Genomic DNA, 23,949 nt, shown 5'->3' with positions numbered 1-23,949 from the left:
GAGGCAATGGCCACTAAAAAAAAACTTGTCGTCTTACCATAACATTCCATCTTTGTTGTTAATCTTCATCCATTCATCACTGATGGTTACGGTTCCGTCCTCGCAACCAAGTCGGCCTTATACCAAGCTCGTACCAGCCAAAAACTCTCGAGCTAAGCTTTTACCCATAATTCCTTTCTCCATTATCTCAGATAGAGTTTGCCTGAAATTAGTAAAGCAGAGGCTGTCTTTGAGCAAGAACCCTAATTCAGGAGTTGGACCCAAAATATCTCCCAGGAGCCTCTAGGAGGGGGAAGGAGGTTGGGACGTGATGAATGGATGAAGATCAACAACACAGATGGAACGTTAGGGTAAGACATAACTTCTTTATCTGATGTTGTTAATCTTTATTCCATTCATCACTGATGGGACAGAGTCCCCAGCCATCTTGTATCACTTGGGCGGCCCTTATGGAAGAATATTCCTAAGCACCATTGAGCCAAATGAAGCTCTTCCCCTGGAGACCAGATCCAATTTGTAATGAGTGACAAAAGTATGAGGAGTAGCCCATGTAACTGCTGCACAGATGTCATCCATAGAAGCTCGAGTGGAATGCTACAGAAGTTGCCATTGATCTGGCGGAGTGAGCTTTAATTTTTTGTGGTGTAGACTCTCTCGTGGTGATAAATGCAAATTATACAGTCTCTAAGCCATTTAGATAAGGTCACTTTAGAAACTGACTTTGCCATTTTAGGACCAGAGAAGGATATAAATAACTGGTCTGATTTGTGGATTGTTTTTGTCCTAAGTAAAATCTCAGTTGTCTGTGGACGTCAAGCAAGTGTAAACAATACTCTCCTTTGTTTGGAAAGACGACTGGTAAGTCAACAGTCTGATTAACAGAGAACTCAGAAATTACTTTGGGAAGGAAGGGAGGAATGGTCCGTAGTGATACTCTGTCCTTAAGCAAAATCAAATAAGGACACTTCAGGCATACAGCATGGAGTTCGAAAATGCGTCTGGCCGATGTAATGGCCACCAAAAAGAGATTTCCAAGATAGAAACTTGATGTCACAAGTGGCTGCAGGCTCAAAAGAAGGCCATGTTAAAGACTGTAAGACTAGTGTGAGACTCCATGGTTCTATGGGCTGTTTAATTGGAAGTATGGAGTGACAGATTCCTTTCAAAAAGGTTTTGCATAGGTGATGTGAAATTAAGGAGGAGTCACCAAAACCATTATGAGAGTTTGAAATGGCAGCTAAATGAACTCGTACAGCTGATTCTGCGGCACCCTCCTCAAAGAAGTTTGATAAGTACTGTAGTACGGCAGAGGCCGGTGCTGAGTATGGATCTAGTTTTCTCTTTCTAGATCAAACTGAAAATCTTTTCCATTTGTCAGCATAAAGTTTCTTGGTGGATGGTTTATACGAAGCCACGATAATGTCACGTACTGGAGAGGAGAGATTACAATGCCTGGCTATCATTGGAAGTGGAGAAGCCAAGCTGTGAGCCTGAGACTGGTCAAGTTCGGGTGGCTCAATCCTTGAGGGGTGAGAAATCAGATCTAGAGTTGGATCCATGGTCGGTGAAGTTGGTGAGAGCAGAGAAAGGGTAACCATACCTGTCAAGATCAATAAGGTGCAAGGAGGACCACTTTGCTTTTCAACCGAAGAGCTTTCTTCATAAATTGAAGAATCAGAGAGATGGGGGGATAAGCATATAGAAGTCCCATGGGCCAATCGTGGATTAGGGCATCCCTCAGGGACTCCCCCTGTGGGAGAATTAGGGTGAAGTAGTTGCTGCACTTGTGGTTGGACGGGGGGGCAAATAGGTCGCAGCAAGGCTGGCCCTAACGGCTGAAAGTCTTTGCCACTATGTTGGAGTTGAGGGACCACTCATGAGGCAGGAGAATGCATCTGCTAAACTTGTCTGCAATCATGGAATTCCCCAGGATATGCGTTGCTATTAAAAAGCAGCTGGAAGCTATCGCCTATTGCCAAACTCTTATGGCCTCTCAACATGGGGGTAGGACTTGGTTCCTCCTTGTTTGTTGATATACCATACTACTGACATTGACTGATTGGATAGCAACTGTTCCCGAAGGAAGGGCAGACTGGAAGGCTTGCAATACCAAAAGCACTGCCCTCAGTTCTAGAATGTTTATATGCAGATTGGCCTCTATATTGGACCATATACCTTGGACTGTCATTCCACGAAAATGTCCCCCCCACCCTATCAGGGAAGCATCCGTGGTCACAGAGGCGCTAGGCTGAGAGGGGTGGAAGGGTCTGCTCCAAAATTTTGTCTTTAACTTCATCCACCAAGTTAGGTCTTGCATGCATCAATTTATTTGAATCTGGAAAGATAAGGGATGACTGCTTGGATACCACTGGGTTAATAAAAGCCATTGTGGGAGTCTCATGTGAAGCCTTTCAAGGGATACTATTGATATTGACTCTGCCATTGAACCTAACAGCTGCAGGACCTCTCGAGTGAAACCATGTTGTGGCAGAGTATCACTTGGAGCTGGATCCTTGGTCTTTATAGCCTGTGATCTGGGACAGACATTAAGCAAAAATGGGTAATGAAAATCACCCCTATAAATTCCAAAGATTGGGTAGTCTCAGATTGGATTTCGACCAGTTTATAGTGATTACCAGAAAATTTGCCACATAGAGGGTGTAATACAAGGCTGTTTACCAGTAGGTGCTTGATGGGGGTGGTAAGGAGCCAGTCGTCTAAATATGGAAACACCCAGAATCCTTGTAGTCTCAAGTGAGCCGTCACTACTGTCATGCATTGGGTGAACACTGGGGGCTGTAGAGAGTCCGAAGGGTAGAGTGCGGACTTGGTAATGATTGGCTCACAGCGGGAAGCGAAGAAACCTTCTGGAGCGTTTGTCCACTTTGATGTGGTAATACACATCCTGAAGATCTATCAAACACATCCAATCTCCTTCCTTCAGAAAGGGGATGATGGACTGAACCCTGACCATCCGGAATTTTGTCTGGGAGACAAGCTTGCTTAAACTGCTGAGGTCCAAAATTAGTCACCAGTCCCCTGTCTTTTTGGCACCAAAGAGAATCCTGAGTAGAATCTAGATCCGATCTGATCTGGTGGGACTTTTTGGATGACTCTTTTTTGATACAGCTTTTCTATCTGTAGAGGTGCTTCTTCCCTTAGACTGGGTGGAACGTCATGGATTTGTTTTGGTGGCTTTGGGTAGGAATTGAATGGAATTTGGTAACCTCTGGTTATTATCTTCTGCACTCAAGAATCGGTGGTAATTAATAGCCAGGCACTGAGGTGCACAGAAAGACATCTCCCAACTGCTTCCAGAGGAGAGCAATCGGGCCGCGCTTCAAGAGAGCTGGTGGGGCTGTCCAGAGAACGAATCTCTGGAACCCTGATTACATGGAACCCCTCTGCCTCTATAGGGGCATCTTCCAGAAACTTTGCCCCCTCTGCCTCTGGGGTGAAACTGGCCAAGTGTATCACGAAAAGCACCCTAAGACTTTTTTGTGCCACAATTTTACACTTCTCTGGCTTCTGGAGAAGGAACGCTGAGGAGCAGAAAAACATACACCAACAGCAGACAGGGTCTTGGTGTCCTGCACACACATTGGCTACCGTCTCCTTCACTTTAGGGCCAAACAGGGAAGACGCTTCCACTGGAGCGTTAAGAAAGGAAGACTTAAAAGGATCCGCGAAGTCACAAACGCGCATCCAGGCATGACGTCTCATAACTGTACCTGAACCCACAGCTCTTGCCGTCCCTTCAGTTGCATGTGAAATTAACCTCATGGACAAATTAGATAGTGATTCCAGGATTGCTAGCTGCGAGGCTACCTTGTCATTTACCTCGTCAGACACCTGTCCTGATGAGTACCAGAGAGTTCAGAGATTAGGCCTTTCTGGAGTCTGGTGAAATGTGCCAGGTAGTTCAAGGACAGAATTGCAAATGTCGATGAAGCAAAAACTCGCTTCCCCAATCTGTCCACCGCTTGTGACTTTCTGTTAGGCAGGTGAACAGTGTGGCTATCCTCAGCAAGCTCCTTCTATGTGGCTGTCAACACCGCCATCACATCTGCTGGTAAACCTTTAGACCAATGTGGGTTTTCTTCAGGGGGACAGAGAATCTTGTCTGGTCTCCGTGGGATTGCCTCAACAGAGTCAGGGTTCCTCCAAGCGTGCTGCACCACAAGCTAAACTAGTTTGTCTGCAGGCAGGGTCACGCAAGAGGTAGATGGTCAAGCACAAAAAGCCTGCAGGAACATGGATTCCTCGGAGGAAGGATTTTTGGGCTTCCAATCAGACCTCTGTTTCAAGATCTCACGGATGTCTCCAAAGGAAACATCTTCAGGGGGTGATCGTGGGGACCCTTCCCCTTCATTGTAATCCGTATCTCCTGTAAGGGACTCCTCAGGGGAGTCCACGTGCTTCCTCTTGCACAATTTCTTCCTGGGAACTTCCGCAGCAGGAGCTTCTGAGGAGGACCCGGAGGAAAGGGCACCCATGCAATAGGGGCTCTCATGCTAGATATCCCGGGTCAGTGGCCTGTGACAGCTGCAGCTCAGGGGGAGAAAACAACTGGAGTTCTGACGCTGCAGGCTTGCCTACAAAGGCAAGGGCCATCTCCATTGCTTGGAAGGCAGAGCCACCCGAAGAGGGGTAGGAGCCCAGAACCAAGGAGGACAACCTCGGAACCGGGGTCACACCCCGCTTCGTTGAGCCTACTCCCAAGAATGGAGCCTCAAGAGGGATTGGTATCGACACGGCTCCTGGCACCGTGGACAGCACCGTGGACAGGATAGGCACTGAACTCGGTACCGTGGAGCCTGTAGTCCAATCCTGGATCTGAGGAAGACCTGGTTCTGAAGGAGATCCACTATTGGCACCGAAGCTGTGGGTGCCAAAAGAGGCAGTGTTCATGGGCTTCAAAACCAGCAAGGAGGTTGAAGGAGGAGAGTAAGATGGAGTCCATGAAGCAATATTTCCCAGTCCAAGAAGGGACTGGGTTTTTGAATCTGTAGGAATCCCCCTGGCTGGCAGCACCTGGTCCACAAGGTGCACAGAAAGGATCCTGGTGGATCTCGTGGATATCCCCGATTGGGACTCTGGTCGCTCTAAGAAGGGACTATATACCTGCCCCAAGAAAGTGTCCACAGACGGGAAATACTGGGTCCATGTTTCAGTGTCTAACAGCACCACCATCTCCAGTTTTGGGATGATCGAGGGAGGGGTGACAACCTGAGTGAGTGGAACCGTTGGAAGGTTTGGTGCCAAGATCAGTATGGCGGTCACAATCTGTGATTTAGGCATAGCCGGTACCGTAGATGAAGAAGGCACTGACGATACTATAGTAAACGGTACTGAAGTCAGTGCCGTAGAAGCTGGTTTCTGGTCCGGGATGGAAAGTTTTGCCATTTTGGGTTTAGGTGGTCTCTCCTTCTCACCAGCGGGTGAGGAGGGAACTGAATCTGGCTTATTTTTCTCTTTCCTAGGAGGGGGCAAACCTCTAATGCAGAGAGAGCCTCTGAAAAGGGTGATTTAAGAAGGCCCTTTAGTATCAACTTATTTTTTCTTTCATTTAAAGTATGGGAACTAAAACCCTGACAAATAGAGCAAGGTGGTTGAACAGAGAGATGAGGCACTCCCAAACAATATACACAGTCATCAGGAGTGTTACTATTCAGCATTTTTCTCCCACACTTTAGACATTGTTTGAAGCCTGAAGTGCCCTTTTTTTCAGATATGTTAAAATACCAGTACTATCAAGGGCAGAGCAAGAAACAAGTAAATAAAATAAAATATTAACATTAATATTATATAAACAGGCAAAACAACTGAAGGAAAATACCAACAATGGTACTAGAAGATTATCACAGCGAGTTGGAAAGAAGGGTGTGTACCAGTGATAGTACAAAGATTACCAACAGATAGTTTGACAGGAACGTTTTGGATAACAGGGTAGAAACTTAGCGATAGTTTTGAAAGGGTTGAGATGAGTAAAATAGCAGATGAAGAAACTATCAAGACTTTCCAAATAAGCACTATATATCAAAAAATATAAGACTTGGCTGAGAGCTGGCTTGAAAGCGGCTATACGGCTACGCGGCAAACAAGATCTGAGGTAACAGGGAGAAGGGTGTTATGGGTAAAAGGTTAGCTCGAGAGTTTTTGGCTGGCGCGAGCTTGGTACAAGGCTGACTCGGACCAGAGCACGGAACAGATAACCATCACTGATGAATGTGGAATGAAAACTAAACATCAGATGAATGGTTTTCCATGTACACATTTGTACAAAAGCTGTGCTGGCTGGCTCAAAAAGAGGTAAGGTGAGTTTTTCCAGCACGAAACTGAGGTTCCAGGGAGGAGGGATGGGTTTTCTTGGTGGTCTGATATGCAAGACCCCTCTCAGAAAAAGTTTGACGTCCAGTCTGGAAATCAGTGGTGGCTATAAAGGCAAGAAGGCTGAAATGGCAGAAAGGTGGACTTTCATTGAAGAATATGCTAGTCCTTCCTTAATGAGCTCACATATATAGCTAAGGAAAAGTGAGGGATCTGCCTGAAAAGGGTTCCTGTCCTTTAGGGAACACCATTTTGAGAATCTCTGCCATTTAGACAAATAGTTTTTCCTAGTAGTTGGTTTCCTGGCCTCCCTCAGGGCTGAGAGCACATCCTTTGAGTAATGTTGTCTGAAAGGGATCAGAAGTTGATCACCCAAAGAGTTAGATGCAGCAAAAGAAGCTGGGGGTGAATGAGAGATCTCTTTTGTTGTGTGAGTAGGTCCACCTTGTGGGTTAACTTGTGGTGATTGCCCTTGGCTAGGGAGAGAAGAAGGGGGTACCAGTGTTGCCTTGGCCAATAGAGAATCACCAACAAGATATTTGGTTGGTCCTTCTTGATCTTCAGTAGGACCTTTTGTATTAGAGGGAAGGGAGGAAAGGCGTACAGGAACATTCCCTTCCATGGAAAAAAGGCATTCACCCTCCAGGCTAGTGGAGTGTAATCCCTGGTGCAGAATTTGTTTAGTTGTCTGTTCTGGGGGAAGGCAAACAGACTCCCTTGAGGTGTGCCCCACAGGTGGATGATGTCTAAGAAGGTGTCCCCGTGTAACATCCCTTTGTGTTGTTGAGAAGACGTTCTGCTGATCAAGTCCACTTGTTTGTTTTCCTGAGAGGGGATGTAAGAGGCCTGCAGGAAAAGCTTGTGATTGGCTGCTAGATCCCAGATTTGTAGGGTTATCCGGCATAACTGGTATGCCATTGTCTCTCCTTGTTTGTTGAGGTAACACATGACAGTTGTGCTGTCTGAAACAATGTGGAGGAGCCCTGGTTGCAAGATGGGAAGGAAAAATTTTAGAGCCAGCAAGACTGCAGTAATTTCTGTGACATTGATGTGTTGCTTTTGCCGAGCAGGGGTCCAATGCTGTTGTACCCTGAAGTCCTTTAACGTTGCCCCCCGACCCTAGGTCTGATGCATCTGTGTGCATGGAATGAGTGGTGGGGGGGGGTGAAGAGGAATGCCCTACTTCTGTCTGATTTGCTGAATCCATCACTTCAATTCGGTTTTTAAGTAGGGCAGAGGGGGAATAAGTTTGTCTAGTGGACGCTGGCTCTGAGATCACACATTCTTTATGCACCATTGGAATTTTCTCATGTGCATCCTGGTTAATGGGAGCATGGGAACACAGTAGCTGCCATGAGACCTAAGAATTGCAGAAATTGTCTTGCAGAGAGATGAGATTCCGACAGTACGCTTAGAAAATGGGTGGCGAGAGACTGCACTTTGTCCAGTGGGAGAAAGTATCTCATCAGGTCTGTTCTGATCCTGCAGCCTAGGAATACTTTGTCCTGTTGAGGAAGCAGAGAGGATTTCTGAAGGTTTAGAGTGAAGCCCAAGTTGCAGAGGAGAGACATGGTGAACTTGAGATAGGTCTTGTAAGGCTGACTCTGATTTTGCCAGAATGAGAATTTCGTCCAGGTAATGGTAGATTTGGATTCTATTGATTCTGCAGTAGGCAATGGCTGGGGCCAAGTACTTTGTAAAAACTCTGGGGGCCGTAGACAAGCCAAAGGGCAAGGTTGTAAACTGAAAGTGTAAGGAGTGGCCAATAAAGCGCATGAATTTCCTGTGGGATGGCCTGATAGGAATGTGCAGGTAAGCATCCTTTAGATCCAGCGTGACCACGAAGGCTTGGGAGGGGATGAGGGGTAGGAGGGTTTGAAGGGAAAGCATCTTGAAGGAGGAAACCTTCAGGAACAGGTTCAGATATGATAAGTCTAGGACTGGTCTCCAAGGACCATCCTTTTTTGGAACTAGGAAAAGACGGGAATAGAAGCCTTGTCCATCCTGTCCTGAGGGAACTGGTTCTATAGTTCCTTTACTTAGGAGTCCATTCAGAATGAGAGGGAATAGATGAAGCTGATTTCTTGGAGGGAAAGGGATTCTTTTTGGTTCTGCTCTTTCCTTCCAGGATAGGAAATATCCTTTTTGGATGCTGGAAAGAACCCAAAGATCTGTTGTGAAGGATTTCCAGAAGGGAAGGCAGTGGGTAAGGCGGGCGGACAGAGGCAGCTGAGCAATACAATCATGCTGAAGAGGGGGCCCCCTCTGTCTGGAAAGGGCTGTTTGGCTGGTGGCCGAGAGTGGGGGGTCTGGAGTAAGGCTGTCTCCTGGATACACTGCTGGGCCTTGAGGAGGAGGGCGTGACGTTGAAGGGGTCCTTCTGATAAAGGATGTTTTTGCTGGGTAGTTCCTATAATATCTAGGGAAGGGGGACACCAGTAGATGCTTCATGTCTTGTAGTTCTTTGCTTCTCTCTTGTAAGTTTTTGGAAAGTTCTGTTGAGTTTTTCCCAAATAAAAGTTTGTGGTCCAGAGGATCATCCATGATTTTGGATTTAAAATCCTCTGGTAGAGGTTGCAAGTGAAGCCAGGGGTATCTGCGTAAGGCAGATGCAGAGGCAGCTGACCTGGCTAAAGTCTCTGCTACATCATAACCGCACCTGATAGATTGTCTGGCTACTTGTGTAGCTAAAGACGGTTTTGTTGTAATGTCAGCTTTGGTTGGACGGTCAGAGGTAGAGGCCAGCAAGGTGGAAGCCTGAGAGAGAGAAGGTCCAGGGTATATTTAACCATGTGGGTTTGGTAATTAATAGCCCTGAAGGCCAGAGTACAAGAGGTGTATACCTTTTTACCCATTCTATCCATGGTTTTGCTGTCCTTCTCAATTGGCAAAAGTGAAGCAGAGGGTAATTGCCTTAGACTGTTTGGGGACACAACAATTAACTGCTGTGTCAGCCGGGGAGATTTAACCAGTAATTTCTAGTCATCAGGCACTTTGTAAAATCTATCCATCCTTTTAGGGGCAGGAGGTTGTGAATCAGGGTTCTTGGAGACACAGTTAAAGGCATCCAGGAAAGCTGGAAGCACAGGAGGAATAGCTGAAAGGGTGGTGACTCAAGTTGCAGAAGTTCAAAATATCTTTTCTGGGTATCTGACATTAAGGCAGTATCCCACTTGAAGTACTCTTTCATTTTTGTAATAGTTTCCCCAAAGGTAATGTCCCCTGGTGGGGAATCTCCTTCAAAAGAGTCTTCATCTGGGGAGTAATAATCCACAGGTGAAGCAATTTCAGAGACATAGGAAATGGATTCCTCAGAAGAGGAGTAGGACTGCTCTGGTTCTTCTTCTTCTTCTCCCTGATGAGTAGTGGTTAAAGGTAGAGAAGCAGCAGAGGCTGGCCTGGGGCTCAGCACAGGAATGTTGGTAGGTGCACGGCCTGCGGGCAGAAGAGCCATAAAGGCCTGCATAAGTGAGTTGGTTAAATGATTGCCAGTCTGGAGCTCCTTCAGGCGTGGGGCTCAAATGTTTAGTCTTTTGTTTTTCCTTTACTGGCGTGAGCTGAGGTGTAGGCTTAGAGACAGAGGCCTGGGCTGGAGCAGGAGAAGTCTCGGTCGGCTGACCAAGTGTCGATTCTCCCTCGAAGTCGGTTATGGCCAGTATCTGGCTTAACTCCATGGACGTGCTTTCCGTGGCTACAGAAACGGCCTCTTCCAGAGGAACCGTTGAAGCTGACGAAGTAATCGGGTATCCCTCGGTCCCTATATCAGTAGTCGGCAGGACATCCAATAGTAGAGCGGCATCGGGAGAAGGCCTGGAAACCTTGGCCTTCTTCCTCAGTCATTCGGCTTAGGTGGCCAACTTGGGATCCATCCTGAGAATGAGGCGTTTTAGTCTCTGATTTTCCAAATACAGGTTAAGCACAGATAGTTGGCTGCGTAGGGTCTTTGGCAAGAAAGACTGACAAATGGGGCAGGCCTTATGGTCGTGCTCCTTTCCTAAGCAAAACACACACTGGTCGTGAGAGTCTTTGTGTGGTATCTGACGCCCACAGTTACATTTGCTCTTTTTCTCAGATACTGGCTAAAGGGGAATCTACAGCAACCAAAGTGTACGCAAGAGAAAAAATCCCTAACGAAGTGCTTACCTTTAGAAGTCTTTGGTCGTAGCAGCAAAGCTGTCGAAGTAACATTGTCTGCATGCTAAAATTTTCTGAGGTCTGTGTGTGCAGACGTCACATTCATGTTCTCTGGTTTATGGCCCTGTGTGTGACGTCCCACGCACCTACAGCAGCCAGGCTTAAGCTTTTGTATAGGAGCCTACGTCAGCTCGCCTGAGGCAGAAAATTCCACAGTATGAATACTGCAACATAGGAATAGAAGGACATCATCTCTCTGCATCATTCATTTGTGGTTCTTTGAACTGGTCCTGCTTAGGTAATCTGCCAGGGAGTTGTACAGGGATGGGATGTAGGCTGCCTGAATGGTGATCCCTGTGAGGTAGCCAGTTCCCACACCCGTAGAGCTTGTCTGCATAGAAGGTATGATTTGGTCCCTCCCTGCTTGTTGATACCACAAGACTGTAGTGTTGTCTGTGAATATCTTTAGGGGGCCCTGCTCTAGGTAGGGCTGGAAGGCCTGTAGAGCAAGGAGGATGGCTCTCATTTCTCTCACGTTTATGTGATCTAGTCTGTCTGTCTGTCCACAAACCTTGTACTTTCCTTTTTCCAAGAGTTGCTCCCCAGCCCAGATCTGAGGCATGTGTGTGCATGGTCTGGGAGGGTGAGGGCATTTGCAGAGGCAGTCCTGGTTTTGGGCTACCTGCGTCACCCACCATCTCAGTTCCTGATTCAAGCAGCAAGACCCTGAACTCGAGGGTGGGAGTGCTGGGTCCACACTGACCGGAGGTACCACTGAAGTTTCCTCATGTGCATCCTTGCAAGGGGCACCATGGGGATGGTAGCTGCCATGTAACCGAACAGCCACAGAAATTGTCTTGCAGTCAGTTCTGTTAACTGTAGAGCAGTAAGAAGGTGGTTTCAGAGGGATAACACATTTTATGCTGAGAAAAAGGCCTTCACATGAGGTCTGTCCTGACCCTGCACCCCAGGAAAACAATATCCTGCATGAAGTTGAGGTGGGATTTTGGGAAGTTGATCATGAACCGTAGAGACTGTAGAAGGTCTTGGGAGTGACAGAGAAGAGTTTCCTCGTCTTTTGCCTGAATTAGGTCGTCTAGGTAAGGGAATAATTGGATTCCCTTTTCCCTGCAGTAGGCAATGACTGGAGCCACGCATTTTGTGAATATCCTGGGGGCAGTAGAAAGCCCAAAGGACAAAGCACAGAACTTAAAGTGGGATGAGCCTGCCAGGAATCTCAGGTATTTCCTGAAGGCAGGCTTTATAGGAATGTGAAGGTAAGCATCCTTTATATCCAGGATTGCCATGAAACCCTGTGAAAGAATGAATGGAAAGTGAGTAGGTACGGTGAGCATCCTGAAAGTGGGAACTTTTAGGTAGGGTTTGAGGTGCGAGAGGTCTAGAATCTGCCACCATGGTTCTTCTTTACTGGGTTCCAAAAAGATCCTGGAGTAGAATCCTTCACTTTCTGCTTGTGTAGGAACTGGTTCTACAGTGCCGTGCAGTAGCAGGGTTTGGAAAACCTGATGGAGGAGGGGTAGTTGGCTGGGAGAAGGCTGTGTTATGTCCAGTCTTAATGGGGGGGGGGGGTGAACCAGGACAAGAAGCAGCCATAGTGGATGATGGACAGAACCCATTTGTCTGTGGTAATGACAGACCACACAGGGAGATAGTGAAAGAGACAGGCAGACAGGGGTATGGATGGGGGGGGTTTGAAATTTTGGCAGGCAGTCAGACTACCTGCCCTATCAGGAAAGGGGGCCTTTGGCTGGAAGACTGAGAAGGCCTAGCCTGAGGAGGCTGTCTTCTAGACCGGAAAAGCTGCAGGCCTGGAGGTTTTCCTGATAAACTGTGTCTTTGCCGGGTAGTTCCTCTGGAACTTAGGAATAGGCGAGACTAGGATATGTTTTAGGTTCTGTAATTCTTTTCCTTTCTGTTGTAAGGATTTAAACAGGTCAGACACTTTTGCACCAAAAAAGGATGAGTGATCCAAAAGTGTATCACGGAGTCTGGCCCTGAAATCATTAGGCAGAGGCTGAAGTCGCAGCCACGACTACCTCCTTAGTACTGAAGCTGAAGCAGCTGACCTGGCTGAGGCTTCAGATGTATCATAACTACATCTCAAGGAGTGTATATTCACTTGGGAGATGAGTGCTATCAGTGAAGACAAGGAGGCCCTGGCTGCACAATCAGGGATGTCCTCTAAATCTTTAGTGGCTTTGTCCAGCACAGGAGTATTTGGTCATACGAGTTTGGTAGTTGGTGGCTCTAAATGAGAGGGTATCAGAAGTATAGATTTTCTTTCCCAACCTCTCCATAGTCTTCCTGTCTTTATCAGCAGGGAGGACAGTTGGAGGCCCTGTCCGTAGAGATGGAGATAGTGGCAGGATCAGCAAGAGGGCACTTAATAAACTTCTCCATCTCAGGGACTTTATAAAGTCTGTCTGCTCTACGTGGGGCTGGAAGTTAGGAGTCCGGGCTAATGGAGGCTGAGGTAAAAGCATTCAAGAATGCAGGCTGAATAGGAAGAATGGCAAAAGGACTGGAACAGTCCACTTTAATAAAGTCATAAAACTTTTTTTTGCACATCAGACATATCTGAGGATTGGCACTTAAAGTGATCTTTCATCTTATTAATAGTTTCCCCAAAGGTAAGATCCTCTACTGGGGAGTCAGGTTCAACAGAGCCCTCCTCAGGAGATCCATGTCCCAAGTGGGATGACATCTGGGAGGAATAAGAAAGAGTCCTCAGAGGAATCAGACAATTTCTCCTCTTCGGGCTTATCTACCCTCCCTTCATGGGAGTGAGGTCTGCAACTAAAGAGGGAAGGAGTAGAGGGTTGTGCAGATGACCTAAAGGCCATAAAGGCATTGAACAAGTTCTGGATGAAGGCCTGCCAATCCGGCATGCTTTCAGAGGTTGGCGTAAGGTTCTGTTTTTTTGTTTTTTCTTTAAAGGCCTTACTGGCGTCTGGCTAGGAATAGCCCATGGGTCAGGCGTCGGGATGGCGGAGGCGGCATCCGATGGGCTCCTAGTGAATGCTGGTGTGCCCCCCCCCCCAACGTCTAAGGCAGGCACTGATAAATCCTCTGTGGATGTGACATCCGCTTGAGATTGTGCGGCTTCCTCAAAGGTACCCACTTTATCTACACTGGCAGATGCCGGATCCTCAGTCAAGCTGACATCAGCTACAGACTGAGGTACGGTAGACAGAGGCGCAGCAGACGAAGTAGGCCGCGAGGACTTGGCCCTCTTCCCAGTTGGTTCAGACGGGGCGTCAGGTGCGGTCTTCATCCCTAACGCTATTTTTTTCATGTGCTGATTCTCTAAATACAAGTGTAAGGCCTACAAGCAGTGGTGTAAAGTCTTAGGGACAACCGATAAGCAAATGGAGCAGTTCTCATGGTCACGTTCCCTGCCTAGACAAAAGAGACACTGGTTATGGGTGTCTTTATGGGGAACCTACTGACCGCACTTGCACTTGACCTCACTGGATGACATTAACAGACTATAATTAACAACAGAGGAGGACAGAAAGAATCCCCAACGGGGTACTTAACTGAATCATTTTCGATCCAACGTCTGTGAAAAGCAGGAGCGCCTGGCATACGACTAGAGGCTGAAAAGTTCTGAGGGCTGGTGTGTGCAGATGTGACTTTTACTGCCCAAGTTCCTGCAGCCACGTCAGATGTCCGACACACCACGAGGGACTGAAAACCTTTGGAAACCTGGCCGGACTAAATAGAGAGGAAGAAGGGTAAACTCACAAGTTGAATGCTGCAACAATGGAATAGAAGAACATCTACTGGAGATGAAGGTTTTAGGGTCAGAAGGTTGCAGATTTGAAGGTCGGGTCTTCGGATCAGAGATCTTAAGGCTTTTGAAGGGTGGCTCCAATGAAGCCCTGGGGGGCATTGTGGGGAGCATTTTCCTCTGATCTGACGGAGTGGATTTAGCAATTTTAAGAGGGGGTTGATCTCATGGGTTGAGAAAGAATGAAGAGAACAGCATCATATCTAATGTTTAAACACTGAGAAACACTGGCAACAATCACTCTTCACATAGTCTTTCTGCTCAGCAGTAACAATGCAATGAACTTTTCTAATTACATATATACCTCAGCACAAACTATCATGTAAAACACCTGTAGTTACACATTTTGAAAGCTACTGTGCTGGATTCTGTCAGCTTCTTTTCCTGACATTCTCTCATTATCCTAGTTTATCTTGGGGCACTAGGTTTAATAAGACAGTCTTTTTACTGGTAAGGGTGCTGGGGAAACAAAAACAGATTCCGTTATCGAAGGGGCTTGAAGCCCAAGAGTGGCTGAGCACACAATGAATTCCTTAAAACTTTTTTTTAGGCAGAGGTTCATTCAGCATACTAGAAAAATCACAGGCTCTCTTAAAAACATCCTCCAACACTATGATAAACACAGGGAAGGTTGGCACATCCAAGGCCTTATCCTTCCAAAGACCATATACCCTGCTGAGCTCTGTGGGGGGGAGTGGGGGCAAATGACTGCTTCTAACTGAATACATCCCTAAATCTAGCCAGCATTTGGGAAAAAGAAACATCGGTTTGAGTTTCTGAACCTGTTTGTTCTCAATGGAAACTTGTCAGACACTGACAGATCTGAAACCTCAGATTCAGAACTCTCTTCAAGGTCAGGATCCTGGGATGGATGAACAGAAGTAGGAGCACCAAGCATTACTCATAACCCAGGTGTGCATCCTGTAATCAACAGCCTGAATAATGGATCTAGCTACAGCCACCAGCTCAGGTGAAAACTCACAGACTACTACACTGTAAGATGGTGGGTCTTCTGTCTCTCTTATTTACATGCACTGCCCTACTTCCAAGCACAAAATACATGCATGAAAGTTCCATTACTTTGTTAAAATATAGTTTTGGTTCAAATGAATGGAGACAGCCTAAAACAACAGAGTAGAAAATGTTTAATATACAAAACATCAACAAAATTGTGATTCAAGCAAAAAAAAATAATTGAAAACACAGCAATCTTGCTCAATCACCTCAAATAATCACAACCTCAAAGAAAAACGTGCAATATCAGCAAGCTTTCTTATCAAAACTTCCAAACAAAACTAATAATTAGCAGCATATGCCTTACTATGCTGGTCAAAGTAAAAACAGAAGCATATACAAAATTTCTAATCACAAATAAAAGAAAAACACAGTCAAAGCAGTGGAACACACCATTCAAGCACTGACAGAAAAAGCAGGGGAAGGAAATAAAAACCCAAAAAAGTTTCTTATCTTGGCTCAGCAGCTGAAGTGATCCAGACGGTCTTCCAGAAGATCTGCTCTTATTATGGAACTAGAAAAATGAAAGGGTCTTGTCTGTCGGTTTGTAAGGCTGTCTCTGTACTGCCAGGTGATTGGTCTTATCACACCCACAGACCAGCAAAGAAGGACTAGTAGTCTGCAAAAGGGGGACAGCACAGCACTACTCTACCCATATGCCAGTAAGGCAGTCTGTTTGCTGAGCATTATTTATCAAAAATGTACACAGCAATACAGAAACATTACCAAAATTTTATTTGTAGAGAACTACAGCCATATACAACTGAAAATTACAGATACAGCTGTAAAGTTGACTTAAACGACATAATAAACGGAACCTAGAAAACCCACCAAAATTATTCCAGAAATCAGACATGTATCTCGAAGTAACACTTCAGCACATGGGATTAAAAAAGGAAATGTATATTTACAAAAATCTTCAGACAAAGTCAAATACACCTAACAACCGCATCACACAAAGCATTTACTTGCAGTTCTTTTCAGTTGACTTATCTGGAAAGTGACTGGTCAGCTGCCACTGCAGTAACACCAAATATGGATATAAACTGAGAAAAAAAATGCACTGTATTCACATAGCATTTTTGTGCAACACATGGAAATGTACACACAAGGTGAACCAAAGTGGTTCTCATCAGTTATAAAGGTCTACATCTTGGAAATGTCCAGCTTACTTGCTAATGCATGTGCTCCATTCTCCTCCCCGTTCGCAGCATTTTCTCCAATTTTTGGAGCTCCTTGTTGGCTGGGTGCAGATGCAGCAGCTGCTGCAGCTGCCGCTGCCTGTTGTTGTGCAAGTTTATCTCTGTAAGCCTGTTGCCTTGTCTGTACCACATCAGGCATGACAGCATCTATGAGTGAAAGAGACTCTATAGGCCTGCCATCAAACAAAGTTCCATCCTAGGAAAGATGACAGTATAATAAATAAATGAATAAACCATTACATATTAAAATGAAACTATAACAAATAGAAAAGCAAACCGGTCCCCGAATATGCCACAAGCAACTATATAGTTGCATGCACCTAAATCACTATACAAAACATCACTGTGTCAACTAAGTCAAAATGCAACTACCCTATTTGCATTACAGTTACATACGACTTCATATCATAAGCAGTTAAAATAACACACACACACACACACACATATATATATATATATATCTATATATATATATATATATATACATACATACACACACACACATATAGATAGATATACACACACCTACATATACACAACACACATATACCACAAATGCATATCTGACTATGTGTTTTAACCAATTAGAATATCTTGCTGATCAAAAATGTAGTACTATGGTGTGAAGAGATGGCAGATATCTCACACCACCAGACAGCTGAAATATATCATTATACAGATTATCCAGATTCTTGCCTTACTCTACTCTTTGCCTGCAAGGACATATGGTGAGGAAGTGTTATGTCTTAATGCAAATATTTTCAGCAACTGGGGCAAAGTAGACTGTAGTGGCAAGAAATAGAAGTACTAAGAAAACCTACAAACAACATACTGGAGACAACAGAAATCACTTACAGAATTTCAATAAATTACTTATTTACTGACATTTGTTGACCAGGTTAGTCCGTCTGAGCTGAAGCCCTTTTTCAGCGGAGGCCCGGGGAGAAAAGCTGCACAGCTAAACAATGCATGCAGAAACTAAAATCAGCTAGAGAAAATTATAAAAAGTATAAAGTACAGTTTTGTACCTACCATAAATGTAGATGTCCGAACTGGATAGCATCTGCAGTCATAACAAGTGGGTTGTCCTGTCGTCAGGCAGCCCTGCAGTCGGCCGGATTCCAAAGTCCGGGTCCGGGTCCGGCTTCGGCTGATGTCGCACTCCACCCGACGTCATCTCTGTTGGTCTTCGGGTATAAAAGCATCAGCCGACGCCATTTTCCTCAGTGTTTCTTGCCCCAGATGCCAGTAGCCCTCTTGCAGGCTAAAATTTGGATAGATGCCAATGTTTCCAAATAGATAGAGGTAAACACAACAATAAGCATATATGTACATATATACAAACAAATACACCATAAAGACTCCCCAACAGCTAGCTATTAGGAGGGTAAACATCCTAGGAGTACCACAGAGGGCAAGGAGGGAGGGTAATCCTGACTGCAGATGCTATCCAGTTCGGACATCTACATTTATGGTAGGTACAAAACTGTACTATGTCCTTCATGGATGCATCTGCAGTCATAACAATGGGTAGAATACCATAGCCAACTAGGGAGGAGGATAAAAGTAGATTATGGTGTGTTTAGGATCCCTTGCAGTACAGCAGTGGCAAACCCTGCTCGGGATCTGGAATATAGAGGTAAATTGTAATGCTTGGCAAATGTATGCACGGAGGTCCAAGTAGCCGCCTCAATAATGTCTTTGGTTGCCACTCCTCGTAAGAAGGCTGTGGTAGTGGCTGTTGCCCTTGTAGAATGAGGTCTTATGTTCTGTGGAATTGGTTTTCCATGGAAGGAGTAACAGTATCGTATGCAATTTCCTATCCATTTGGAGATTGTCTGTTTGGAAATGGCTTTTCCTTCCCTTCCTGTTGCATAGGCTACAAAAAGTTGGTCAGTCTTTCTGCTATTTTTTGTTCTGTCCAAGTAGTAGCGTAGCTGTCTATGTACATCCAAGGTATGCAGTATTCTTTCCCCTCTGTTTTGTGGGTTGGGAAAGAAGGTAGGTAGGTGGATTGCCTGGTTTAAAGATACTCTGGATACCACCTTGGGCATAAATGTAGGATTAGTTCTCATGGACACTCTATCTTGGTGGAAGATTAGGAAGGGTTGCACTGCCATTAAGGCCTGTAGTTCTGAAACCCTCCTTGCTGAAGTAATTGCCAGTAGGAAAGCAGTTTTCCATGACAGGTGTTGTAGGTCTGCTGTTGCTGCTGGTTCAAAGGGGATAGTGTCAACTTTTCTAGCACAAAGTTTAAATCCCAGGCTGGTAATGGTGGTTTCCTTGGAGGTTTTACATTCTTGATTCCTCTGAGGAACTGCCTGAGCAAAGGGTGCGAAAAACCGGTGGATCAAAGCTGTATTCTGCTGAAATAGCTGATGCATGTATCTTGATGGAGGAGTAGGACAGGCCTGAATGAACATGTTCGACCAGATACTCCAGAATGTTAGGCATATCTATGTTTGACACATCTTTTCCTCTTCGGTACTCCAAATGACAAACCTTTTCCATTTTCCAGCATAGTTCCTTCTTGTTGAAGGTCTGCGTGCTTCAAGAATAATGTCTTTAACTCTTTGGGAAAGTTCTGAATTAGCTGCTGCTATGTGATGTTCCATGCAGTCAGTTGCAGCGTTTTTAGGTTTGGATGCATGATGCTGTAGTTGTTCTGAGTTAACATCAAAGGCATCAGGGGTATTGGCCACATATTGATCGGAGACATGCTCTTCAGTAGTGGGTACCAGTGTTGTCTTGGCCAGTTTGGGGCTATCAGGATTATCCTTGGACGTTCTTCCTTGATTTTTAGTAGTACCTTGTGTATCAAAGGAAGAGGTGGGAATGCATATGCTGTTAGGCCTTTCCAGTTGAAGGAGAGTGAGTCCACTTTCCATGCTAGTGGGTGGAATGTCCTTGTGCAGAATTTTTGAGCTGGTGATTGAGTGGTGATGCGAATAGGTCTATCTGTGGCATTCCCCATTTCTTTGAGATGGTCTTGAAGATGTCCGGTGCAGCTTCCATTCGTGGGCATCCAAGTGGTTCTGCTTAATATGTCTGCTAGAGTATTGTCTTTCCCGGAACAAACATTGCCTGTAACTGAATGTTGTAGCTGAGTGCCAGGGTCCACAGCTCCAAGGTCATTCTGCATAGGGGTATGAATGAGTGCCTCCCTGTTTGTTGATGTACCACATGACTGTGGTGTTGTCTGTCCTTATCATCAACTGGCCCTCTTTGAGGAATGGTTTGAACTTTTGGATTGCCAGTTTTACTGCCAGCATTTCTTTTAGATTGATGTGCAGGTGAAGTTGATCCTGTGTCCACAATCCTTGCACGCATTTGTCCAGCATGTGGGCCCCCATCCTAGGTCTGAAGCGTCTGTTGTGATGGTCTGGCTTGGTTGACATCTGCGAAAGGGTAGGCCTGGGTTTGACTGGCATGCCTGAGCCCACCATAGGAACTCCTGTTTTAAGCATGGAATTAGTGGGATTTCTGTTTCTAGACTGTGTCTGTGTTGGGACCATAAATTCTTTAGGTACCACTGTAGTTTCCTCATATGTAGTCTGGCAAATGGGACCAAGATTATGCATGATGCCATGAAGCCCAAGGCCTGCAGAAATTTTCTTGCTGTTAACTTGTTCAGTTTTGTTAGTGCCAAGAAGTAAAGAGGAAGTTCTTTTGTTTTTCTGTAGTCAGGAATGCCATTTGTTGTACTGTGTCCAATTCAGCCCAAGAATGTCCTTGTTTGGGATGGTATCAGCCTTGACTTTTGTAAATTGACTGTGTATCCCAGTCCTTGAAGCAAGTAAATGACCCTTTGTAAATCTGTTGTCAGCTTGCTTTTGTTGTCCCTTGTAGTAGGCAGTCGTCCAGGTATGGATAAATCTGAATTCCCTGTAGTCTGCAATGGGCGATTACTGATGCCAGGCATTTTGTGAATACTCTGGGCAGTAGATAAGCCAAAGGGCAATGCTGAGAATTGATAGTGCTCTGATCCTGCAAGAAATCTGAGGTATCTTCTGCAGATTGGTCGAATGGGGACGTGCAGGTATGCCTCCTTGAGATCTAGAGTTACCAGCCAAGACTCCTTGCCCAGCATGGGAAGAAGTTGCTGTAGGGTCAGCATTTTGAATTTTGGGACAATGATGTATGTATTTAAGGTGGACAGGTCGAGAATTGGTCTCCAACTTTTTACCTTTCTTGGAACTAGGAATAGTCTGGAATAGAACCCCTTTCCTTGTTCTGTTGTTGGCACTCTTTCCACAGCTCTCATGTTTGCTAACTCCATTATCTGGCGTAGAGCCTCTGTTTTTTGATTTGGAGGTAGATTTGGCATTCCTCTTTTGACTGGTAAAGTGTGGAAGTGGAACCGGTAACCTTGATCTATGGTTTGTAAAATCCACTTGTCTTTTGTTATGTAGTGCCAGTTCTTTGAAAATAAGGTTAACTTTCCGCCTAGAGGAGCTGCTATTTGTTCCCTGGTAGGCGGAGTTAGGATTAAGTCACTGTGGTTGTGCTGATGTAGTGGCAGTGGCTGCGTCTGTGCCTCTGTTGTTACCTTGCCACTGTCGTCCTCTGTAGGCACCTCCTCTGGATTGGTTTCTGCCTCTGGAACGCCTATTCCTGCCCCTTTGAAATTTTGTGGAGTCAGGAAAGGACCAATTTCTGGCAGGCCAGTTCCTGCTAAACCTTGGGGGTTGAACCTGCAAGAAATCTTTAACAGTTTGAACAGATTTTGCCTTTTCTTCCATTTTCTTCATAACCTGCTGGGCAGGTGTACCAAACAAACTTGTCTTATCCATAGGAGCATCTAGCAACTTAGCTTTAACATGATCCGGTAAAGCTTGTTCCTTTAGCCATGCATGCCTTCTTATCACTGTGCCTGTCATGGCTGATCTAAATGAAGCCTCCAGTGCATCATAGCCACATTTTAAGGAATGGTTGCTAACCTGTTGTATGTTATTTACCATCTCTAATACATATTTCTTATCAAGAGATTCATCAGTGGTTACTTTTTTAGTTAACTGATCAAGCATAAACTCTTGGTATTGTATCATGTGAAACTGACAGTTTAAAGCTCTAGCTGAGAGAGTAGCTGAAGTGTAGACCTTTTTACCCCATCTGTCTAATGACCTTGCTTCCCTTTCAGAAGGAATAGGGTATTTAGCTGTGGTCGCGGCTACTGCCTTGGGACCCTGGGATATAGTTTCTGGGTCTGCAAGTGGGGCCTTGTAAAGGTGGTGATGAGTATCTGGCACCCTGTAAAATCTGTCTGGTTTGGCAGGGGCTGGGGGTAAAGAATCAGGAGCGGAGCAAACATCATTGAAAGCATCATCCACCACAGAGAGAACAGGAGGTATAGCTAAGGGCCTGTGCTGTGGGAGGTGCAGAAAGGTCCTAAGTCTTTTTCTGGAGTCTGAAAAATCCTGTTGCTGCCATTGGAACTGTTCTCGCATGGCATGCAAGGTTTCCCCAAAGGAGAATTCCTCTGGTGGGGAAGCAGCTGGAATGGATTCTTCAGCATCAGAATCTTCAAAATTGGAGAAGGGAGCCTCTGGCTGGTCAGTAATGTCTGATTCATCAGCAGAATCATCAGAAGACACTGGCTCAGGGGGCTCTGCCCTAGGTCTCTTCTCTGGGGGCTGAGAGGCCCTGTCTGGGTGAGATTGAGATCCTCTAATTAAAGAAATTAAATCTTCTGCCAAAGAAAGCATTTGAGAACTAGAAGAGGGCCTGGATGTGGTGGGTTTAACAGGCACTGATTTAGTAGTCTTGGCAGCTTTAGCCCTGGCGAAGGCCTTAATGGACATGGCTGCTGGAGGCCTAGCAGCACCACGTGCTGGGGTAGAGACATCCAAGGGGATGGTGTCTGATAAGTCAACCACCGTAGTGGGTAAAATTTCTGAGGTCGATTCAAGAGTTGTAGCAGGGGCCTCAGTTGTAAGAAGAGGTTCAGCTGTACTTTGATCAGTTTTCTCGGTTTCGGCCGAAACCGAGACACTCGCGGTTCGCTTTTCCGTGGTTTCGGCCGAAACCGCGGACCGCGAGTGTCGGTCTTTATCTTTGCGTTTTTTGGAAGATTGGGTAGTCGGAGGATCCGACGGCATAATGTACGCAAAATCAGTACCGAAAAACTGTTCTGCAAACTCCGACCGACGCCTAAGCGTTCGTCGGTTGAAGGAGGCACAGGCCGAACAGGCTGCTACGTCGTGGGCTGGGCCTAAACAAGGCAGACAGTAAGAGTGGAAATCTTTATGAGGTATTTGTTTCCCACAGGTTAAACAATTGTTAACTTTTTCTGACATCGGCTGAGGCAAGAAAGAGTCCCCAACGGGTACTTAGCTTTAGAAGTCTTGGTAGTATTCGGTAGAAGTAATCTCTGGATCCGACCGACCGGCACTTGCGAACAGCTTCTGATTGCGCCACGGCAAGAAAGACTGAGGAAAATGGCGTCGGCTGATGCTTTTATACCCGAAGACCAACAGAGATGACGTCGGGTGGAGTGCGACATCAGCCGAAGCCGGACCCGGACTTTGGAATCCGGCCGACTGCAGGGCTGCCTGACGACAGGACAACCCACTTGTTATGACTGCAGATGCATCCATGAAGGACATCAAAGCATTCACACAAGAGCATATGACTTACTAACAGAGTAAATACATCCAGACATCATAAGTTTGCAAGAAGTTAAGATACTAAGTATCAAGTTACACTGGTAGCATAATAAGCTTGACATTAGATGGGACAAAGTCAATATGCAGTTTATGAGTAGTGATAGAGGAGAGCAAGCAGGGGGGGGGGGGGGGTATTAAGGGCATGAACTAGGTAAAAGAGGCAAATGACAAAACTGGAACTATAATTCAGTTCAAAATTGGCCAGGGACCCTTTAAAACTTTTAGGGGGTTACAACAATTCAGAAAGTACAGTCATTTAAGTTGTAGTTACCATAACAGTGTGTGTTTGAATTCTTCACTGTTGCAATAGCCATTTGGCTATACATGCTACTTCCTGCCCAGGAAACAAGACGACGATTTCACAAAGCTTAGGTTCTCTCCCACACCTTCACTATGACTGCTGACTGGACAGCCCAGAGGAGGGAAATCTGCAGTCGGAGTGAAGAAATTTTCTGGGCTTTCTTGCCCATACAAAGAAGAGTACACTCATCCTGAAAGAAAAGTTGTGTAAAATCTTACCATAACCATTGATGTCCTTTCTCTTCCATGTTGAAGTATTCACCATATAGATTTATGCCTCTTGCTTCGCGAACGTAACGCCAACATACAAAAGTTTTCAGTCACTGTATGGTGTGTGCACGTTTGACGTGGCTCAAGGGTAAGTGGGTCATAAAAGTGACGTCTGCGCACACCAGCCCGCAGAACTGTAAGCCCCAGTTGGAACCAGTCCTACGAAGGGCAATGCCAGTCCTGTGCCACACAGAAATGGAAATGCAGCCTAACAGGAGGG

At 45.6% G+C, this 23,949-nt stretch overlaps 1 protein-coding gene across 2 annotated transcripts in view; it reads right to left on the bottom strand.

Moving 5' to 3' along the window:
* TBL1XR1 (TBL1X receptor 1) overlaps positions 1–23,949 on the bottom strand; it is a 3,130,276-nt gene that overhangs the window by 2,042,358 nt on the left and 1,063,969 nt on the right. For both annotated transcript variants that reach the window (XM_044070133.1, XM_044070134.1), the window contains one exon: positions 16,465–16,690. In XM_044070133.1, coding sequence (XP_043926068.1) covers positions 16,465–16,690 — 226 coding nt within the window. The remainder of the gene's footprint in view (positions 1–16,464; positions 16,691–23,949) is intronic.

This window comes from Protopterus annectens, chromosome 4.part1 (genome assembly GCF_019279795.1).
Source record: "Protopterus annectens isolate FY-2018-M chromosome 4.part1, PAN1.0, whole genome shotgun sequence".
Lineage (NCBI taxonomy): Eukaryota > Metazoa > Chordata > Ceratodontiformes > Protopteridae > Protopterus > Protopterus annectens.
Note: the sequence above shows the minus strand (reverse complement) of the source record. Positions and strands in the feature narration are given on the sequence as shown.